General features: G+C 32.1%; 1 protein-coding gene across 1 annotated transcript; it reads left to right on the top strand.

Moving 5' to 3' along the window:
- Nucleotides 1–7,236: 7,236 nt before the first annotated feature.
- Nucleotides 7,237–8,145, top strand: LOC130980391 (uncharacterized). The gene has a single exon (XM_057904078.1). It carries the CDS (start codon nucleotides 7,237–7,239, stop codon nucleotides 8,143–8,145), a length of 909 nt encoding a protein of 302 aa, XP_057760061.1.
- The last annotated feature ends 10,171 nt before the right edge of the window (nucleotides 8,146–18,316 follow it).

Here is an 18,316-nt window from a genome sequence, read left to right as displayed (position 1 = left end):
TAGCAGACTCTCAAAGGTACGAAGAATTTATGGTTGCATGTACCATATCTTTTCCAGATCCTCTTGTTAATTATAGCCAATATTTGTCTAAAATCTCTTCCGAGTACAACTGCCTTCCCCTCGAATGGATGCTCGCCATTAGCAATTGATACCTGCCTCATAATATCCCTCAAACATCTATCAAATGCCTCATAACAATACCTGCTAAGCATAGGTGCCTCATTCTAAATTATTAAATATGTCCTTATCAACAATTTAGCAAGGGGTGAGTCTTGTCGGATATTGCACGTAGAATATTCATCTATAATTAAAAGGTATATTGAATCTAGAGTGTGCAGTCTTATCGTTTGGTAGGAGAAGTGAGGCTATTCCACTAAAAGTCAAATTAAGCACTATTTTATCCCCTCACCTAACTTTTGCTGGCATCAAATTGTAAAGGAATATTTTACCGCAACCACCATGACCATAACAAAAAAAAAGTCCTCCCTCGAATTCGTTCACAACCCTTATAACTCTGTCATAAGCTTCTTTCTGTTCCATAGTCATCATGCACAACATCAAAGATGTTAAGGTCTCTAATTGATGTCTGTCATACTTGAATTTCTCTATTATTAGTCGCTCATCTTGCAATGAGTAGTTACTACCAGAAGGAATTGGTATTGGAAGATATTCTTACAAACTTCTTCCATAAGAATCCATGATATCTTCTCTGTATGACAATGCAATATTCTTGATATCTCATCAGACAATATTAAATTATCACAATTTAAAAAAAATTTAGGTCAATAAATTTTATATAATTATAAAATATTATTTGAAGTTCTATAATACACAAATAAGATAGTAAGATTATACCATTTATATTCAAATACCTTCGATATCTACGTAGAACATCATCTTAAAGTTGTGGCCAATAATTCTCCTAGACAAAGTCAATTATTGAAAGACTATTTGATACTAATAAAATTACAAATAGCCTCCTCACATATGATACAGATGCCAAAATTTCTGCTTCATTTAAGACATTTATGAACTCCTTATCATCTTACAATAACCCAAGAGCAAAGTAGACATCCTTAAAAGTATCATAAGTTACACGATTCACTACCCTTATGTCTTTAAAGCTAGTGCAATTCTTTTTTAATATTTAGTAGAAGACAAAGATAATAATCTTCTCCACTTCCTGTAGGAACATGTGTCAATCTACTAATAAAAATTTTTCTTTTTTTTAGTGTTCATATTTTTCTATCTTTTTGCCAGACAAACTTTATAGAAAACTCAGAATATGTCACGGTGACTCTCTATGCATATTCCTTGTTAGCATTCATCTAAGCAAAAAAACATAGTATTTTGGACCTCTGCCTTGTTAACAACGTCCTCTACACATTCTATGTAACAGCCCAGATCATCCGCTAGCACGATATTGTCCGCTTTGGCACACAAGGCCTCACGGTTTTACCTTTGACGATAGGGATAATAGCAGAAACCCCTCACACTCACTCGTCAAAAATGCATCATACTAGGGAGAGGTATCCACGCCCTTATAAAGCATGCTTCGTTCCCCTCCCCAACCGATGTGGAACCTTACAATCCACCCCCTAAGGGAGCCCAGCGTCCTCGCTGGCACATCGATCCGGGCTCCAACTCTGATACCATCTGTAACAGCCCAGACCACATGCTAGTACGATATTGTCCGCTTTGGCACACAAGGACTCACAGTTTTACCTTTGAGGATAGGAATAACAGCCGAAGCCCCCCATACTCACTCGTCAAAATGTGTCATGTTAGGGAGAGATATCCACATCATTATAGGCATGTTTCGTTCCCCTCCCCAACCGATGTGGGACCTTACATTCTAAGTCCTGATAGATAACAGATTGTTCATTAGGTAGATGAAATGGTAGATGAATGACAGTAGACTCCTTAACTTGAATTTCATAATCAAATAACTTTCAAGCAACCTCACATGCTAATATATATCTATAATCATAGTAGCTTCGAATCTCATCCACAACTTGTATGCTTTGGTTAGATTCTAGCTCATAAATGGTTATAAATTATAGACAATTAATATGATTATAGACAATTAATTGTGATGAATTATTATGATTATAGACAATTAATAAAATAAAAAAAATTATAAAAAAGAATTAAATAAAATATAAAAAGCAGAGTAACAATTTGTTTTGAAATCAAAATTTATCAATTATGTTAAAAAATTTTAAGAGTTTGTATATTATAAAACATGTATAAACAATTTTGTTATTTATTTTAATTTTATAGATACTTTGTACCCAAAAAAGTATATAATGTCATACATATTTTTTAAAAAAATAGAATTCTTTAAATACACGGTATAATGTATAATTTAAGAATAATGAAATAAAAAATTTTAAAATTTTATAATGATATTTAAAAATTTCAATAACAATAATACAAAGAATTTAAATTTATTGAAATAAATTTTATCTAATAATAGTTTTCTTTTGCATATCTTATTTGAATTTAAATTTTAATTAAAATTTAATTTATATATATTTTTTCTAATATATATTATTTTTGGCAAAAGAATAGGAAAAATAAATCTATTAGACCAAAAGAATTTATCAAATAATATTATAAAAAAATTTATAATTGGGAAAGAAAATAATAAAAGTATTAATAATAATAAAACATAAGAAATGAAGCTCATATTAAAAAATATTAAAAAAATAATAAAATTTTATTAATAATAATAATGTTTAGAAATGATGTTATTCTTTTAGCCTCCCAACTTTTGTTTCTGACCAACGTGTTTTTTCTCTTTTTCCTTGCTTTTTTCTTTCGATTGTCAAGTCATAAAAAATTAAAGAATAATTCAAGAAAACGAAAACAATGATGCTAATAGTAATTATACAAATTAAAATACATAAGAGAAAAATAGATTATTATATGACAGAATTAACATGAATATATTTTATTATTAGATAAATAAAGTTAAAGTAAAACAAAGTTACACATAAAGAATACTATATTTTATTATTAGATAACTTTATTTTTTACAAAGTTTACAAAGTTATAACTATACCCCTCATCACTCCTGCTTAGTACTCATTGTGTCGTCACCCCTCGCTGTCTCATTGTCTCTGATCGCGGCGTCTTTATTCCTTTTCACCGCAGCGTGACTGTGTCCTTGTATGTTGTAATAATATTTTTTTATTTTTTATTAGAACTTTTGCATAAATGATCAATATATAAAGATGGAGGATGGGGTCTCGTGAAAAATGAGAATCTGCAAATAATAGAGATGGGATAATATTCTCCATGGTGAAGATTGAGACGAGAACGAATAGCAAATCTAGGAGCGGAAATGAAAAACGAGAAGGTATTTTCCGCCTCCTTCCTGTTCCGCTCCATTCCGTCCCGTTGCTATCCTACGTACGTAAATCATATGATTTGTGTGTGAGATAAATAATATCTAATACTAATATAATACAATAACAATATAATAATAATAATTAATAACAACATTATTTCATAATTAATATTATTATAAATTCATTATTTTATACCAGAGACAATAATTTTTTTAACTAAATTAATCTGTATTTATTGTATTTAATTAAAATAACTAAATAAGTAATAAATCATCTATTTTATTATACACCTTATAAATTAATGAATCAAAATAATTGATATAATGAATTATAATTTATTGATTGATATAAATTATAATAATTATGTGATATTTAAATATCTAATCAAATCAATTAGTTAACATAATTAATTTATCGTAATGAATTGTATTTAATGAGTTAAAAGAAAGAGTAAACTACCATTTCTACTCATGAAAATTTAACACGCTGACATATCTACCCATAGAAGACAGAAATTACCATTTGTACCCATAAAAAATGATTTTTACAAGCAAAATTATGCAAATCCTAAAAAATTAAATAAAATTCCTAAACTACTATTCTCTTCACCACTACTACCATTGTCTCCTCTCTCTCTCTCTCTCTCTCTCTCTCTCTCTCTCTCTCTCTCTCTCTCTCTCTCTCTCTCTCTCTCTCTCTCAATGTTCTCAGCGACCCAATCCCAACATCGATCACATCGCCGCTCAGTACCACCGTCTCACTCTCCTCCTCAACCGTCACCCTAAACCCTTCGCTGCACACTCCTCCATCGGTGTCGGTCGTGACTCAACAGCACCAGCACCACCATAACAAGCATAATCATCTAACGCAAGCTTAGCGAGCATTGTGAGTGATCCGTTGGGATGACTAAACCATCACTACTGTTTACTTCATCATTCTCGCCATCTTCCATCATCATCAAGCTTAACTATCTGGCCTCGAAATTCAACACCCTAACGGAATCCATAAAGTGTGTGAAAAGGCTTCTACATTATGCATCTTTACTTCCACTATTCAATGATTCGGATCGGATTTCAGAGAACTAGATTGGGTTTTCTCTACACACACTCAAAGGCTGCGACTTTTTCAAGGATTGATCGAAAAATGGTGTTTGGGAATGATCCAGTTGAGTTCTTCTTCAATTTCATTTAGGTTGTGAAGGAATCGTTGTCCCCTTTAGAAGTGAGTATTCGAAAAAAGTTACAAAGGATCTTGAGAATTACTTCCTGTTAAGGCACAAGAATAAGGGCAAGAAAGGTGTTTGTTTGATTGCCCAGGTGAAGCAAGATGCATGATGAATTTCAGATCTACGATGTGAGAAAGAAGATAGGATTGTCAATGAAGGTTTTCTTGAATATTTTCTCACAGAAATCGGTGGGTGGTAATGAGAATATGAATGTGAATGGTGATGAGGTGGATAAGAAGGGTGATGGATCTTCTTCTTACACCAATTGTTTAAAGTTTGCAGTGACTTAGTCTTTGCTGGTTAATATTTTCCTTCAAACTCTTCCAGCTCCTTTCAAAGCTGGTAGGGGAGAAGATGGGTTTGGAGTTTTGGAAGAGGTGGAAGGTGAGGGGGAAGTGGAGCCTGTGGTTGAGATCAGAGTCGAAGAGGTGGAGGGAGGAGGAAGGATGGTGATGGCGGTGGTGGTGATGGTAATGATAGTAGTGATGGTGGTAGTTAGGGAGGAGAGTAGTGGTAGAATTTGGGATTAGAATAGCTGAGAACATTGAGAGAGCGAGAGAGGGGGGAGAGACGATGGTAATAGTGGTGGAGAGAAGGGTAGTTTAGGAATTTTATTTAATTTTTTAGTGTTTGGATAAGTTTGCTTGCAAAAATCATTTTTTATGGGTACAAATGGTAATTTCCGTCTTCTACGGGTAGATATGTCAGCGTTTTCAATTTTTATGGGTATAAATGATAATTTACTACAACAAATCAAAAAATACTATTAAAAACATGACATATCAGTTTTATCATTAAATACAAAAATTCAATTTTTATATAACAGAATAGATTGATTAGATACTTATTCATTGAATAGTACTAGTATATATGTCTGGTCCATACAAGGAATAATATATAAATTTTTCAATTTTTTAATTAAAATATATATAGTAACGTTTCTTATAAAAATTTTATAAAATTAATTAAATTTAAAATTTAACTATTTTTATTAAAAATAATAAAATCAATAAGTAATACATTTATTTGTGGCTCAATTTTATTGATATGGAAGGGGTGTGCGTGTCATTCCCGGACATGGCATCATGGGGTTCTATACCAATATGTGGGGCAGCCTTTTTTCTGGTGTCAAGTCCATGAAGTCGGACCCTGCGACATGTTTGTTTCTCAGTTTTGGTCCAACAAATCGGTTGGTCCGATTTGAAAAGGATGGAATTTTTAATGTTCTGATAGTAGTAATCGGACCATCCGAGTTGCTAGTGGAGTGTATTTTTTTTAATTCGTTTAATCAAATCGGAGGGTACGATTAGGATATTTTAATATTTTTTTGAATGAAGCATACCTAATTGGAGGGTCTGACTTGTTGGTGACTCTAAACAAAAGTGTCTGATTGCTGGGGAGGACCTACTCGCGTCTTCTTTCTTCTCCTTCTTCAATGGTTCTTTCCTCTGGTTTTCTTTTCTCTGTTTCTTCTTTACTTAGCATAATAGTTACAGATATAGTTCTCAAGTTTTTTATTTTGTTTATGTGATTAAGAGTAATGAGTGACAGAGTTTTATTGAAGGTGTATTATTTTGGTCAGATTTTATTACAAACATCTGAAGGAGTAACATTTGTTTGTGAAAATCCGTTAGATGTTGTGATTCCTTTCACAATCTCATTTGAAGAGCTCAAAGGTGTGTTCTGTGAAAAAATTCATCCTGAGAGGACAAGAAGAGTAGCCTATATTCTATATAGATATCCTATACAAGTGTTTGGTGGATTCGTCCAGTTTCAAACCAAATATGTAACAGACGAAGCGAGCATGCAAGAGATGTTTTCAATGTAGATTGAAAATCGGAGTCAACTCACGTTCATCGAGTTGTATGTTGAGTTTGAGCAATCTGAGGCCGACCGGAATATTCTACGGGAAGATTACAATAGTGACAGCGAAGAAGAGTTCGAAAGCAACTACGAAGTTGTTGGTCCAGATGGAGATGAAGATCAAGGTGACGGACCTATGGCTCCGAATGTGTCAGATGTGGCAAATGCACTGGCAAATGAAGTGCCGTTTGAGGAGCTATCATTCATGCGAGTTTTGGATTTGGAAGCCATGCATGTTCCGGAGTTTTCGAATCATACCAGTGCAGATACGTAATTCTCTATATTTATAAAATGTATTAGAAATTTTTAATAATTTATCTTGATAGTTGGACCAACTAGCTAAGTAAAATGTGAAAATATACTGGATTAGTATTTAATGTTGTTTACCTGTTTGTGTATTTAAGTTTAAGAAAGTTATTTTTTTAGCAAGTGACTGAATTAGTTGAACATAAATTAGAAATTATATAAAAATTAGTAAATCAGTTAAATATCAATTAGGATTTATGAGTCAAGTTAGCAAACTTTAGTAAATATATAAATTTGTATTTATTAGTGAATTAGTAAATTAGATTAATATAAATTAGTATTTATTAGTAAAATAGTAAACCAGTGAATTAGTTAAATAGAAATTAATATCTGTTAGTAAATTAGTTGAAAATAAATTTGCAGTCATTGTAAATAAGTCAATTAGTTAAATATAAATAAATTGGAGTTATGTCATAATTGATGCAGTAAAAAATTGTTTACATTCATTTTCGATGTTACAATATTTGTTTTTTAAATATGTTTTGTATGGCTGTCGTTGTGGCAGAAATTCTTTTTATCGCAGATGGTGAATTTGCCGTTGGGATGGAATTCAGTTCCAGGGAAGCTGTTATTAAGGCGATAAAAGAGTATACCATACGAAGAAGCGTAGACTACCGGGTGTATGAGTCTGAGTCGTTGACATTTTATGCTAAGTGTACACAGTATGAGTCAGTGTGTGATTGGCATATGCGGGTTAGCATGATCAGCCGGAAGTACTGTTGGGTTATAAGGAGGTATAATGGTAGTCACACATGTACCAGAGCAACAATTTTTCAGGATCATTCAAAGTTGGATTCGAATACAATTGCAGAAGCAATAAAGCCGTTGGTTGAGGCTGACCCCGCCTTAAAGGTAAAATTGGTTTTAGCAGAGGTGCAATCGAAGTTCAACTACACCGTTAGTTATCGAAAAGCATGGTTGGCTAAGCAAAAGGCAGTGAAAAAAATATTTGGAAGCTGGAAAGCATCGTACGAAGCCTTGCCTATATGGTTTGAGGCCATGTGTCATAAGGAGCCATCAGCTGTTGTTCATTTTGAGACTATGCCAGCATATCAAGGTGATGACTTGGTGACTGATATTCGGGTATTGCATCGGGTCTTTTGGAGTTATTACCTCTGCATTAGAGCATTCAGACATTGTAAGCCAGTTGTCCAGGTGGATGGGATACACTTGTACGGAAAGTACAAGGGTTGTCTACTAGTGGCAGTTTCACAAGATGGCAACAACAATATCGTCCCAATTGCGTTTGCTATTGTGGAGGGAGAGACTTCTGATGCATGGTACTTTTTCCTTAGTAACATTCGTCAGCATGTTGTAACTCGGGATGGTATGGGACTGATATCCGACCGTCATGAATCCATAAATGCCGCTGTGGAAAGGAGTAACGGTGCTTGATCACCTCCAAGAGCTTTCCATATGTTTTGCATCAGGCATATAGAATCGAAGTTTTTGAGAAAATTCAAGGCGCCGTACTTGCAGAAATTGGTCGTCAATTTAGGTAACGCTCAACAAATCTAATTAATTTACTAACAGATTTACCTTCTATAAGTGTGTTAACATATTTATTTTCGTTTGTATATTTTTATCATACAAGATATTCGAGGACGGTGCGGGAGTATGAAGTACGATACCAGCGTTTACGAGAATGGGGTGAGGCCTACACTAACTGGTTAAACCAAATCCCCTGCGAACAGTACGCGTTGGCTTTTGATGGTGGATAACGATGGGGTCATATGACGACGAATCTAGTGGAATGAATCAACTCAGTATTGAAGGGTGCTCGAAATCTACTCGTAACTGCCCTTGTGAAGGCAACATTTTATAGGCTTAACGAGTTCTTCACATGAAAAAGAGCAGAGGCGGAAGCTCGGATTAATGCTGGGCATGTGTTTTCTGATGTCGTGACCTCGAAGTTGCATGCAAACCAACTTGCATCACGAAACATACATGTTAGTTGCTTTAACCGACAGAATGAGGTGTTTGAGGTGCATGAGATGCCAAGTGGACTGGAGTTTGCAGTCGACCTTCGAGGCCTTCGATGTGATTGTAGTGAGTTCCAGGTGGATAGAATCCCTTGTCGACATGTGTTCGCATGTTGTGCCAACCAGCGACTAGACTGGCAACTGTACGTACATGATGTGTATAAGATGGACTAAGTTCGGCGGGTGTACCGAGCAAGGTTTAGGCCACTTGGTAATCCTACTACATGACCTGCTTACAATGGACCTCGGTTCATGCCAAATCCGTTCCTGAGACAAGTGACGAAAGGTCGCCCCAGAATGACGCGCTTCTTGAATGAGATGGACACGCATATGTTACGTCGGCCTAGGCGATGTAGGCTGTGTGGAGTTGAGGGACACAGCCGTAGCAGATGCCGTCAGTCCGGTGGTGTAAATGTCGGCAGAGATTATCAGTAGGTTCACATTCTAAGATGATAATACATATGTTGCATTATATAATATGACATGTGTTGTCCATCTTAGTTAATAAATTATTTTATGTGACATGACCTGCTCTATGTAGCGTTATAAAGTATGACAATCTAGTTTATTCTCCATCTGTAATATTATATAATATGACATCAATTGTCCAAAATGACTTAATTTGATATGCCATTTGTAGTAATATATTCAAAACTTTGAAACACTAATACATAATCCAGGACCTTAATACATAAATAAGTTCATTAACACTAAAATATTATGAACATACAAAGTAATGTTACCACAGTCCAGGTCATTAATACATAATGTCCAACACATATAAAGTACTCTAAACATAGTCCACATCATTAATACACAAATAAGTTAATTACACCACAGCTACTTTCTCATTGACCACTTTACATCCTTGACAAAGTTCTTGCATTTTTTAGCGGCCTTTTTGAACACTGATGGAGTGAACCGATTAGCGCTACGACGCGGCGGATCAATCCTCAGATTGTAACCTTTGACTTTGTCATCAGGAGTGTGACAATGACCTGCATACAATTTAATAAAAACAATTAAATTTATGGTTTTAGGTAATCAAAACAAGAGAGTTACCACATGTCATTTACTCAATATCATTTACACAATTTATGGTTTTATGAACACAAAATGAGTCACTAATAAAACATGTGAAGCAAAATACACATAATAAATATTACCATCATTACGCGATTCCTCATCCTCATCGAACTCCTCTATCTCATCCTCTTCATCATCATCCTCATCATCCGGTTCATCTACTAGATAAACATTGGTGTCCTCTTCGAGTGTGTTTGCATCTTCTTCAAGAGGTACCATGGAAACACGGTTAGAATTTTGACTATTAAGAACTCCACGTCCACCTTCACTTCTACTAGAGTCAACAGACACGAATCCTCCAGAAGCAACCGATGAGGTATGACATGGAATCCTCGCATCCAACGAATACCTACCTGCCATGAAATCAGACTGATTGCGATATTGTGAATGTCCAGCATCTGCAGCCATGAACCCAAGCAATTGGCTAAAAGAACCTCCTTCTCCTGTTTCAAACTGTGACATACCCCAATATTGTTGATGCATTGGAAAAGACTGGGTGAAATGTGTCTGAGGTACATATTGGCCTGAGGATTGTGGTTGCTCTTGTGGAATCGGATTTGGAGGTGGTGGTGGCGGCGATTGGGGCTCCTGTTCCTCATTGTCATCATCCGCATCCTGACTACCCTCATCCATGTCCTTATTACCCTCGTCATTCTCTTCTACAATAAGGTTCGATAAGTACAAGCGGTCCCCAAATTTTGATCGGTACCAGTCCATGTAATACTCCAATGGATATTGTGAGGGCATCGGAACCTCAGAAAGAACGTGATTATACCTATTTGTCCAATGCATCACCCAGTATGAATGAGTCGGTGTCGTGGCCCAGTTAAGATTCTTAGGATCAGTCAGGACTTCTCCATGCGCCTTGTCCAGATTCTGTTCCTGATTAGGTACTCCCTGGACGAAACTGAACTGTCGCCTAATCCTATCGGTAGCATGCCACTCGATGCATTCGAAGGACACCAACGGCACTGTTGCGCTCCAGATAACTGATTGCATGTAGATTTCAGGAGGAATTATATTCGGATCCACGCGATCCACAGAATAAGCAGCCCACACAAACTGCCAATCATAAATAAAACTCATAATTACAACCCACATCACAGTTACAATACCAATGCTTCATCATATTTAGCTAAACACTAAATCCGAAAGTATTACATCTTTAATGAAAACTAACCTGGCCTTCCTGAAGTTCATCAAAGGCCTTCCTAAAGTGACTTAGCGTCAGATATCTATATCGTCGGTCACCGCGCTCCCAGTTACGCCACCTAATATGATATATTTATTTAGTGCAACTGAATTCTAAATATCAAGAAACAGATACATTATAACATAATATTACCTGTTTGCTAGCGAAAAACTGCGGGGTTCCCTAGGAAGCGGCGATAGATAAGGCAGTCGGATCCAAGCCCATCCGAGCAGAAGTGTTAATGGTCCATCGATTTTCTTGCAGTTAAAGCGAGATGCCCTGCATAATGGCCTGTAGAGGTGTGCTAAGCATGCTGATCCCCAGCTGTACTGTCCAATACTGCCGAAATCACGAAGCAATGGTAGAAACTTCCAATGCACAGCTGCCCCAGATTTATCCCCAAACAAGATCGTCCCGATCAACAACATAATGTGGCACTTCACATACCTACGTATACTAATCTCATCTGTCAACTGTAAATTTTCTTTTAGATCGCGCAGCCACGTCAGTTTTATGCAGCATCCTCTACACTCTTCCTTACACGGTGCAACTCCAAATTGATCCAAACACTCAGCCTGCAATGCTTCGAAACTACTCATTGTCATCCCTGTGACTAGAAGACCATCCGTTGGAAGACCAAGAATTAAAGCCACGTCTTCAAGAGTTACGGCACATTCACCGATGGGAAGGTGAAATGTATGTGTATCTGGGTGCCATCGTTCGATTAGAGCATTCACAAGTGCTTTCTGGCACTGTACTACACCAATCTGAGATGCATGATAAAACCCAATAACTCGTAAATACTCCTCCACCCTATCGTCGTACCGATCAGGAGGAACTGGATGATCACAGGTCAACATTCTTAATTTCTACAAAAAACATAAAAAATTATTAGTCAACTAATTAACAATTACTAACTTACTACTAGGAGGCAAAAAACTTTTAAGTAAAACAAATCATTAACAAAATTTGCACAACTAACTCAACAACACATATTAGTCGAAGCCACATTCATAAATTATTTGACTAAGTCAAAGTAAAACAAATATTTACAACTTCTAAATTATCCTTGGAATTTCTCAAAACTAACTACTAATGACATCAACTAATAAATACATTCCTAATCAATTCTCAGGAATATTACAACATTAGATTACATTAGACATGCTGGTTATTTATTTATTTCGGGTAGATTCCAATTTTTTTTAATATATAACATTATAATTTGTATTTTTTATTATCTATTAACTATTACTTAAATAAAGTTAAACACATATATGTAAATTTTAAAAAATACTAATAATCATTCTTATTATCTTCCTAAATTCATTTTCTAATAACAATAATGAATAATTAATTTCCTAACAATTATGATTATAATTAACGAAGTCAAACTAAATATTTGTAAAAAATTAATACTAACCATTCATTTTTTATTCTTACATTCAATTACTGACGACCACAATAATATTTATTTTTCTAACAATTATAACTAGAAATAATTAAAAAAATTTCAAAAAAAAAAACGTTCTACAAAAAATTTTATTAATAATCCAGTTTACATTTTATAATTTATTTCCTAAATACTAACATTCACTTCACTTCCTAACACTAATAAATATATTAAAAAAAATTAAACAAATTTTAAAAAAATAACTGTGTTTGTTTTACATAAATATAACATCATGCTAACTACATTTTCAGATTCTATGTTACAACAATAATAAAAATTCAGACCATAACAATAACAATTTTCAAAAATAAATAATAAAAAAAATTCAGCAAAAAAATAAAAACAATTTAAAAAATAGTTATAGCCATTCTATGTATATTTCTAAGTTCATATCCTAACAACAACAGGAACAACTAAATTTTAAGAACAATATTTATAATTATAAAAATTTAACAAAATATTAAATACACTTACATAATCAGAATGGCTGAGATAGTGTCTAATATGAAGCTCAGGGCGATCAACATCTTTTATTTTATATTTTTTTGGCATTTTCTTTATTTTTTCAGCAAACACACCCACTTCCAACAGAGGAATGAAGAAGAAGAATGGAATTTGGAGGTTGAGAGTGAATGGTGAGAGTGAGATATCGGATAGTGAGAGTCTCTCATACATGCACTATGTTGGTAATAAGGGCACCGTTTGGGAAGTGAGGGTTGCACGACGCGTGTCTACATAGCAACAAAACAGACCATCCGTGTTGTGAGCTACATATCGCTGGGTCCGAGTTGGGATGTAGCTGCATGTCGCACCCTCTGAGTTGCACACACCTACTCGCACGGTCCGATTTCCTTCTCAACTGACACCACCCCTTTGTAATGCACCCCCTCCTTCCAATAACCAGGTTCAACCCCAGCCTTCCTTCCATATAGAAATTAAAAAGTGTTTATTTGTTTTCAAAGTATAATAATTAGTCATTAATAGTTGTATATAGTTTGTAATTAAATTGAATATTTATATTAGAATCTTATTTTTAAATTTTTAAAAAATATTTGTAATTAAATTAGTAGATATTGTTTATAATTTATGAGTAAAACTTTTAAATTCTATTATTTTATGTTAAAACTAATTTGAATAAATACAATATACCATGAGATAAAAATTGTCAATGAATTAGTACTATATTCATTCTTAGAATTAAAGTAATATGCAAGGTTGCGAGAACCAAACCAATCAATAAACCAGTGAAATAGCTGGTTTAACGATTCAAAAATTCAATCGGGATTCAACGACTTTACCTATATATAAAATAAAACTATTAAAAATTTAATATAAAATTTTAAATATTTAAATTTAATGATTTTTAAATTAATAAAATTCAAAATTTTGTAATTTTACATAGTAACTTGTTTATATTTTATCATTAAAAATTCATAAAATAAAATTTTTTTAAATAACTTCTAAGTTCTAATAAAGTCATCATTAATCAAGTAATTAGCAAAAATATTCATCACATCAATAACAAAAACTTAGAATAAAAAAAATTTTAACAATAATTTCTAATAATCAAATAGTCAGCAATAATGAAAAAAAAAACAAACTTATTGAAAAACTCAAACCATCAGCAACATAATTCAAAATCACAACAAATTTTAATAAAGACTTCTAATCAAGTATTCAACAACAAAAGCTAAATCTAAAAACAGACAAGTCAACATCCAAAGCCAAGAGAATTCAAAAACAAAAAAATTAAACAAAAAAAATCCAAACTCAACATCTAAACTAAATTCAGAATCATATTAGCAACAAACTCGACCTTAGAATACAAAATTAACAAAATTAAAAACAACAATCACATCGACCATAAACCCCAACTCATAACTCTATCAACAAAATTAACTCAATAAAAAAAAATTAACAGAATCATTCAAATCAACTATTAACCATTATTTCAAAAAAACACTTATAAAATAATGGTTACCCTTTTTCTCAGAAAACCAACAACAACACAAACTGAAGCAACAATGCTTATCGACAATGAGGGAGAAAGGGAAGTGACGACAAAGAAAGAAGGATATATGACCTCGAGCAGAGAGAGAAGGGACTCAAAGATAGAGGCTTGTCAAGAGGATAGTGACGACAATTTCATGGCCAATGATGACGACGACGGGGACTGGCTTGATGATAATGACAGAGACTGCGACGCCAATAGCTCCGAACACAAATTCTAGCGACGTCGAGGAGAAGATGAGGGCTGAGTAGACCTTTGAGAGACGACAATGGCAACCGCTGATTGTCACTGCTTGCGGCGATAGTAGTGGCAGCGGCTGCAGCTCTGATAGGTTTAGCTAGAGATGGCAAAGGGGTCTAAACCTGCCGAGCTGGCCCATGTAACACGCTAAAAAAGACGGGTTAGACTGAAAAATTGAGACCACCACACATCAAAAGCCCGCCTAACCCGCATTGCTTAAACCGTGGACTTTGGCTTGGTGGTGCGGGGCGGGGCGGGCTTCTCCGCCGAACTTAGGGTTTTTTTGAAGATGTTCTAATTTAGTGTTTTGGATTATATTTTAGGTTTGATCGATTATGTTATAAACTTGTAGATGTTTAATTATATATTTTGGACAATATTTATTTTACTTTGAACAATGTTGGTTTTATTATTTTGTTTCAAAAAATTTGGTTTATGATTATGTTTATTACATATTTATAATTATAAATACTTTAATGTTTGTGAATTTAAATATTATAATTTTTTTATATCTTTAGAAATTATAAATTTATTAAAATGGTTGTGAAATTATATAGATTATTTAATACTTTTTTTGGTATTTTTTATTATTTAATACTTAATAGCAAAAAAATTAAAAAATAGAGATTTGGCGGACTTAACCCGTAAACTCGCTGTTAGGCAGCAGACTTTTGGCGGAACAGACTTTTCCACATTTATTTTCACCCCTAGGTTTAGCAAAGGGGGTACGTTTGGTTGTGAGTTGTGAGGAAGAGAGAAGGTGCGGCTGGATTTCTTTTTTTTTGTTTTTTTTTTAATTCAAAACCGAAAAATATTTTAAAAAAATTAACCGGTTCAATCGATTTATCAATTAACTGTTGGTTCTATCAGTTTTTTTTATCGATTTTTTGTAAGGGAGTTTTTCACTTTAATCAAATCGGTTATGATGTCGATTCTTAGAACATTGTTAATATGACTAATGTTGTTACTTATTAAAATTTGCCAACATATTTTATCTATTTTTGAGTTAAAGTACGTATATTTTTACTTAGAAATAGTTTCATGTTTAGTTTGTTTAAACAACTAACAAAATTGTTAAAGATAAGATAAATCTACAATTGAATATACAATATATTGTCACAATAATAACAAAATTATTGGTTCAAAGTAATTTACAATATTTTTTATATTTTAAGATAGATAATAAAAATTTTGCTAAAAAAAATAGGATACAATTTATATTTACTTTTTATGCACAAACTATTGTATATATAAAATATTATAATTATTTAGAATTCCTACAAAAGGGAAGTAAGTCAAAAAGACGAAGAAGAAAATGTACAACAATCTTCATTGATGTTATTTTATTACTCAATCTTTCAAATCAGAAATAAAATTAAACACGTAAGGAATATAATTTAAACATCGACAATACTCAACATATGAAGAGTTATGATAAATTAACTTATATGAGATAAAAGTAATAAAATTTATAATTAAAAATATAAAAATTTAAATAAATAGGAACAAAATAAAAGAAATATAAGAGATAGAGTATAATAATATTTTATAATAATCTATAATAAAACTCAAGAGTAAATAATGCATCATAGGAAAAAATATCATCCAATGAAATAGTAATTGATAATAAAATGAGATTTTCTTCTAGTATATATGACTTTTTACAGTAAATAAGTTAAGAAATGCAGAAATAGATAAAATAAAAAAGAAAGAAATGAAATTGTATTTTTTTAATAAGTTAAAAAAATATTCACAATCATATAATTGATGGTGGACATATAATCGTTAGACAATAAATTGCAAGAAAATACTAATAGAAATATTATATTTGATATTAAAATGAAAAAAAAACATGAACAAAAAAAAGAATAAAATTCTAAAATTTAAAATCAAAATATTTAAAATCAATGAAAAAAAAGAAAAATGTTTGATAAACAACGACTCAAACATTAGCGTAACAATAAATTAAATCAAATAATATATATTTAAATCAATTAAATTAAAAATTAATATAATAAATTAATTATAATTGTTTGTCTCAATAAAATAAGTTAAATAAATAAATAAATATCTTATAAATATATCATGTGAAATGTATAACACTTTAAAAAACTATTAATAAAATACATAAGGCAAAAAATGAATACAAATTAAAACAAAATCAATTTATTTATTTTAGTCAAATCAAATAATTAATATAATTGATTAGTTATAATTAATGTGGTTAAATAAAATATTAAATAATTTAATATCTATCTCAATTAAATTAAATAATGATAATTATGACACTCTTAAAATTATTAATTAAAATACATAAAATAAAAAACAATAATACGAACTAAAACACAATCAATTTATTTTTTAATTTAAATTAAATAATTAATATAATTGATTAATAGTTATAGTTATTGTGGTCAAACAAAATATTAAATAATTTGATATTTATATGAATTAAATTAGTTAATGTATTTAAATAAATTAAAAATATTTTTAAAAACATGACACATCAGTCATGCTATTAATTAAAAAAATATTTAATAATAGACAATAGATTTATCAGGTGCTATTATATGTAGATAAAGATTTTTTTCTTCTTTAGAATGAATCTAACAATTTTTTTTAGTTTATATGACAACATGATTAGATGTCACTACAATTTTTTTTCCATTTTATATAAATGAAATTATTTTGATTATTATATTTTAAAGGAATATAAAAGTATGACAAATCTTTTAATTAGTGTATTCTTTTTAGTCAACCCAAAGCAAATAAAATATAAACAAAAAATAAAAAGTCACTCTTTTCGTTTCTAAACCAATATATGAAGTGCTACATAACCTGGTGGCTTTGCTAGTTGTTTGTTAGCAACCTTGCACGAACAACATGTGACTAAATGAAAAACAAATAGAAGATTCAATTGGGAGCAGCCATGCATGTGAAGATATGGACTCTGATATTCTGCAGTGTTGCCGTGGCGGTGGTCGGTGGATTTTCGTTATAAGGTGGCGAAGTGTGGCAGAACAAAGACTAAGAGGAGCTGTTTGATTGATTAACGAATATGATTCATCATTAATTATTAATTATTAACTATTATTGGGTTTGTTTACCCACAGCCAAAATAGTTGACTATAATACGTGTGGATGTGTCGGATTCAATATTAGAGGAGGAGAATATTCTTCAATCTCATTATGCATTGATGTTTGTCTTTGTCGATATGTTTAAAATAAAACTTGTACAAATTAATTACAGTGGATAAATATGGTCAAAATACTATATAGCTAATTGGCAATGTCTATGCGCGCCTGTTTAAAGCGGATAAATTTGATTTTACCTGATGTTTATATTGTTTAAAAAAAATCATAAATTATCTAACATAACTCTTCTTGTTATGATCGATATTCCCTTATATAATAATTAACAATTATAACATGGACTGCAGTGACCAACATGGATCCCAGAAGAAGAGAAAATGGAGAGTACTTATTAGTAGTTAGTTAGTTACAAAATTCTGTGTGAACACAATCGTAAATGTCGTGGTAAACTGGTAATTAAATTAAATAATTAATTAATGCATATCTTTCACCATGGTATAATTAATAAA

The sequence above is a fragment of the Arachis stenosperma genome, chromosome 5, assembly GCF_014773155.1.
Source record: "Arachis stenosperma cultivar V10309 chromosome 5, arast.V10309.gnm1.PFL2, whole genome shotgun sequence".
NCBI lineage: Eukaryota > Viridiplantae > Streptophyta > Magnoliopsida > Fabales > Fabaceae > Arachis > Arachis stenosperma.
The sequence above is the reverse complement of the archived record's forward strand: the minus strand, read 5'-3'. Positions and strand labels throughout refer to the sequence as shown.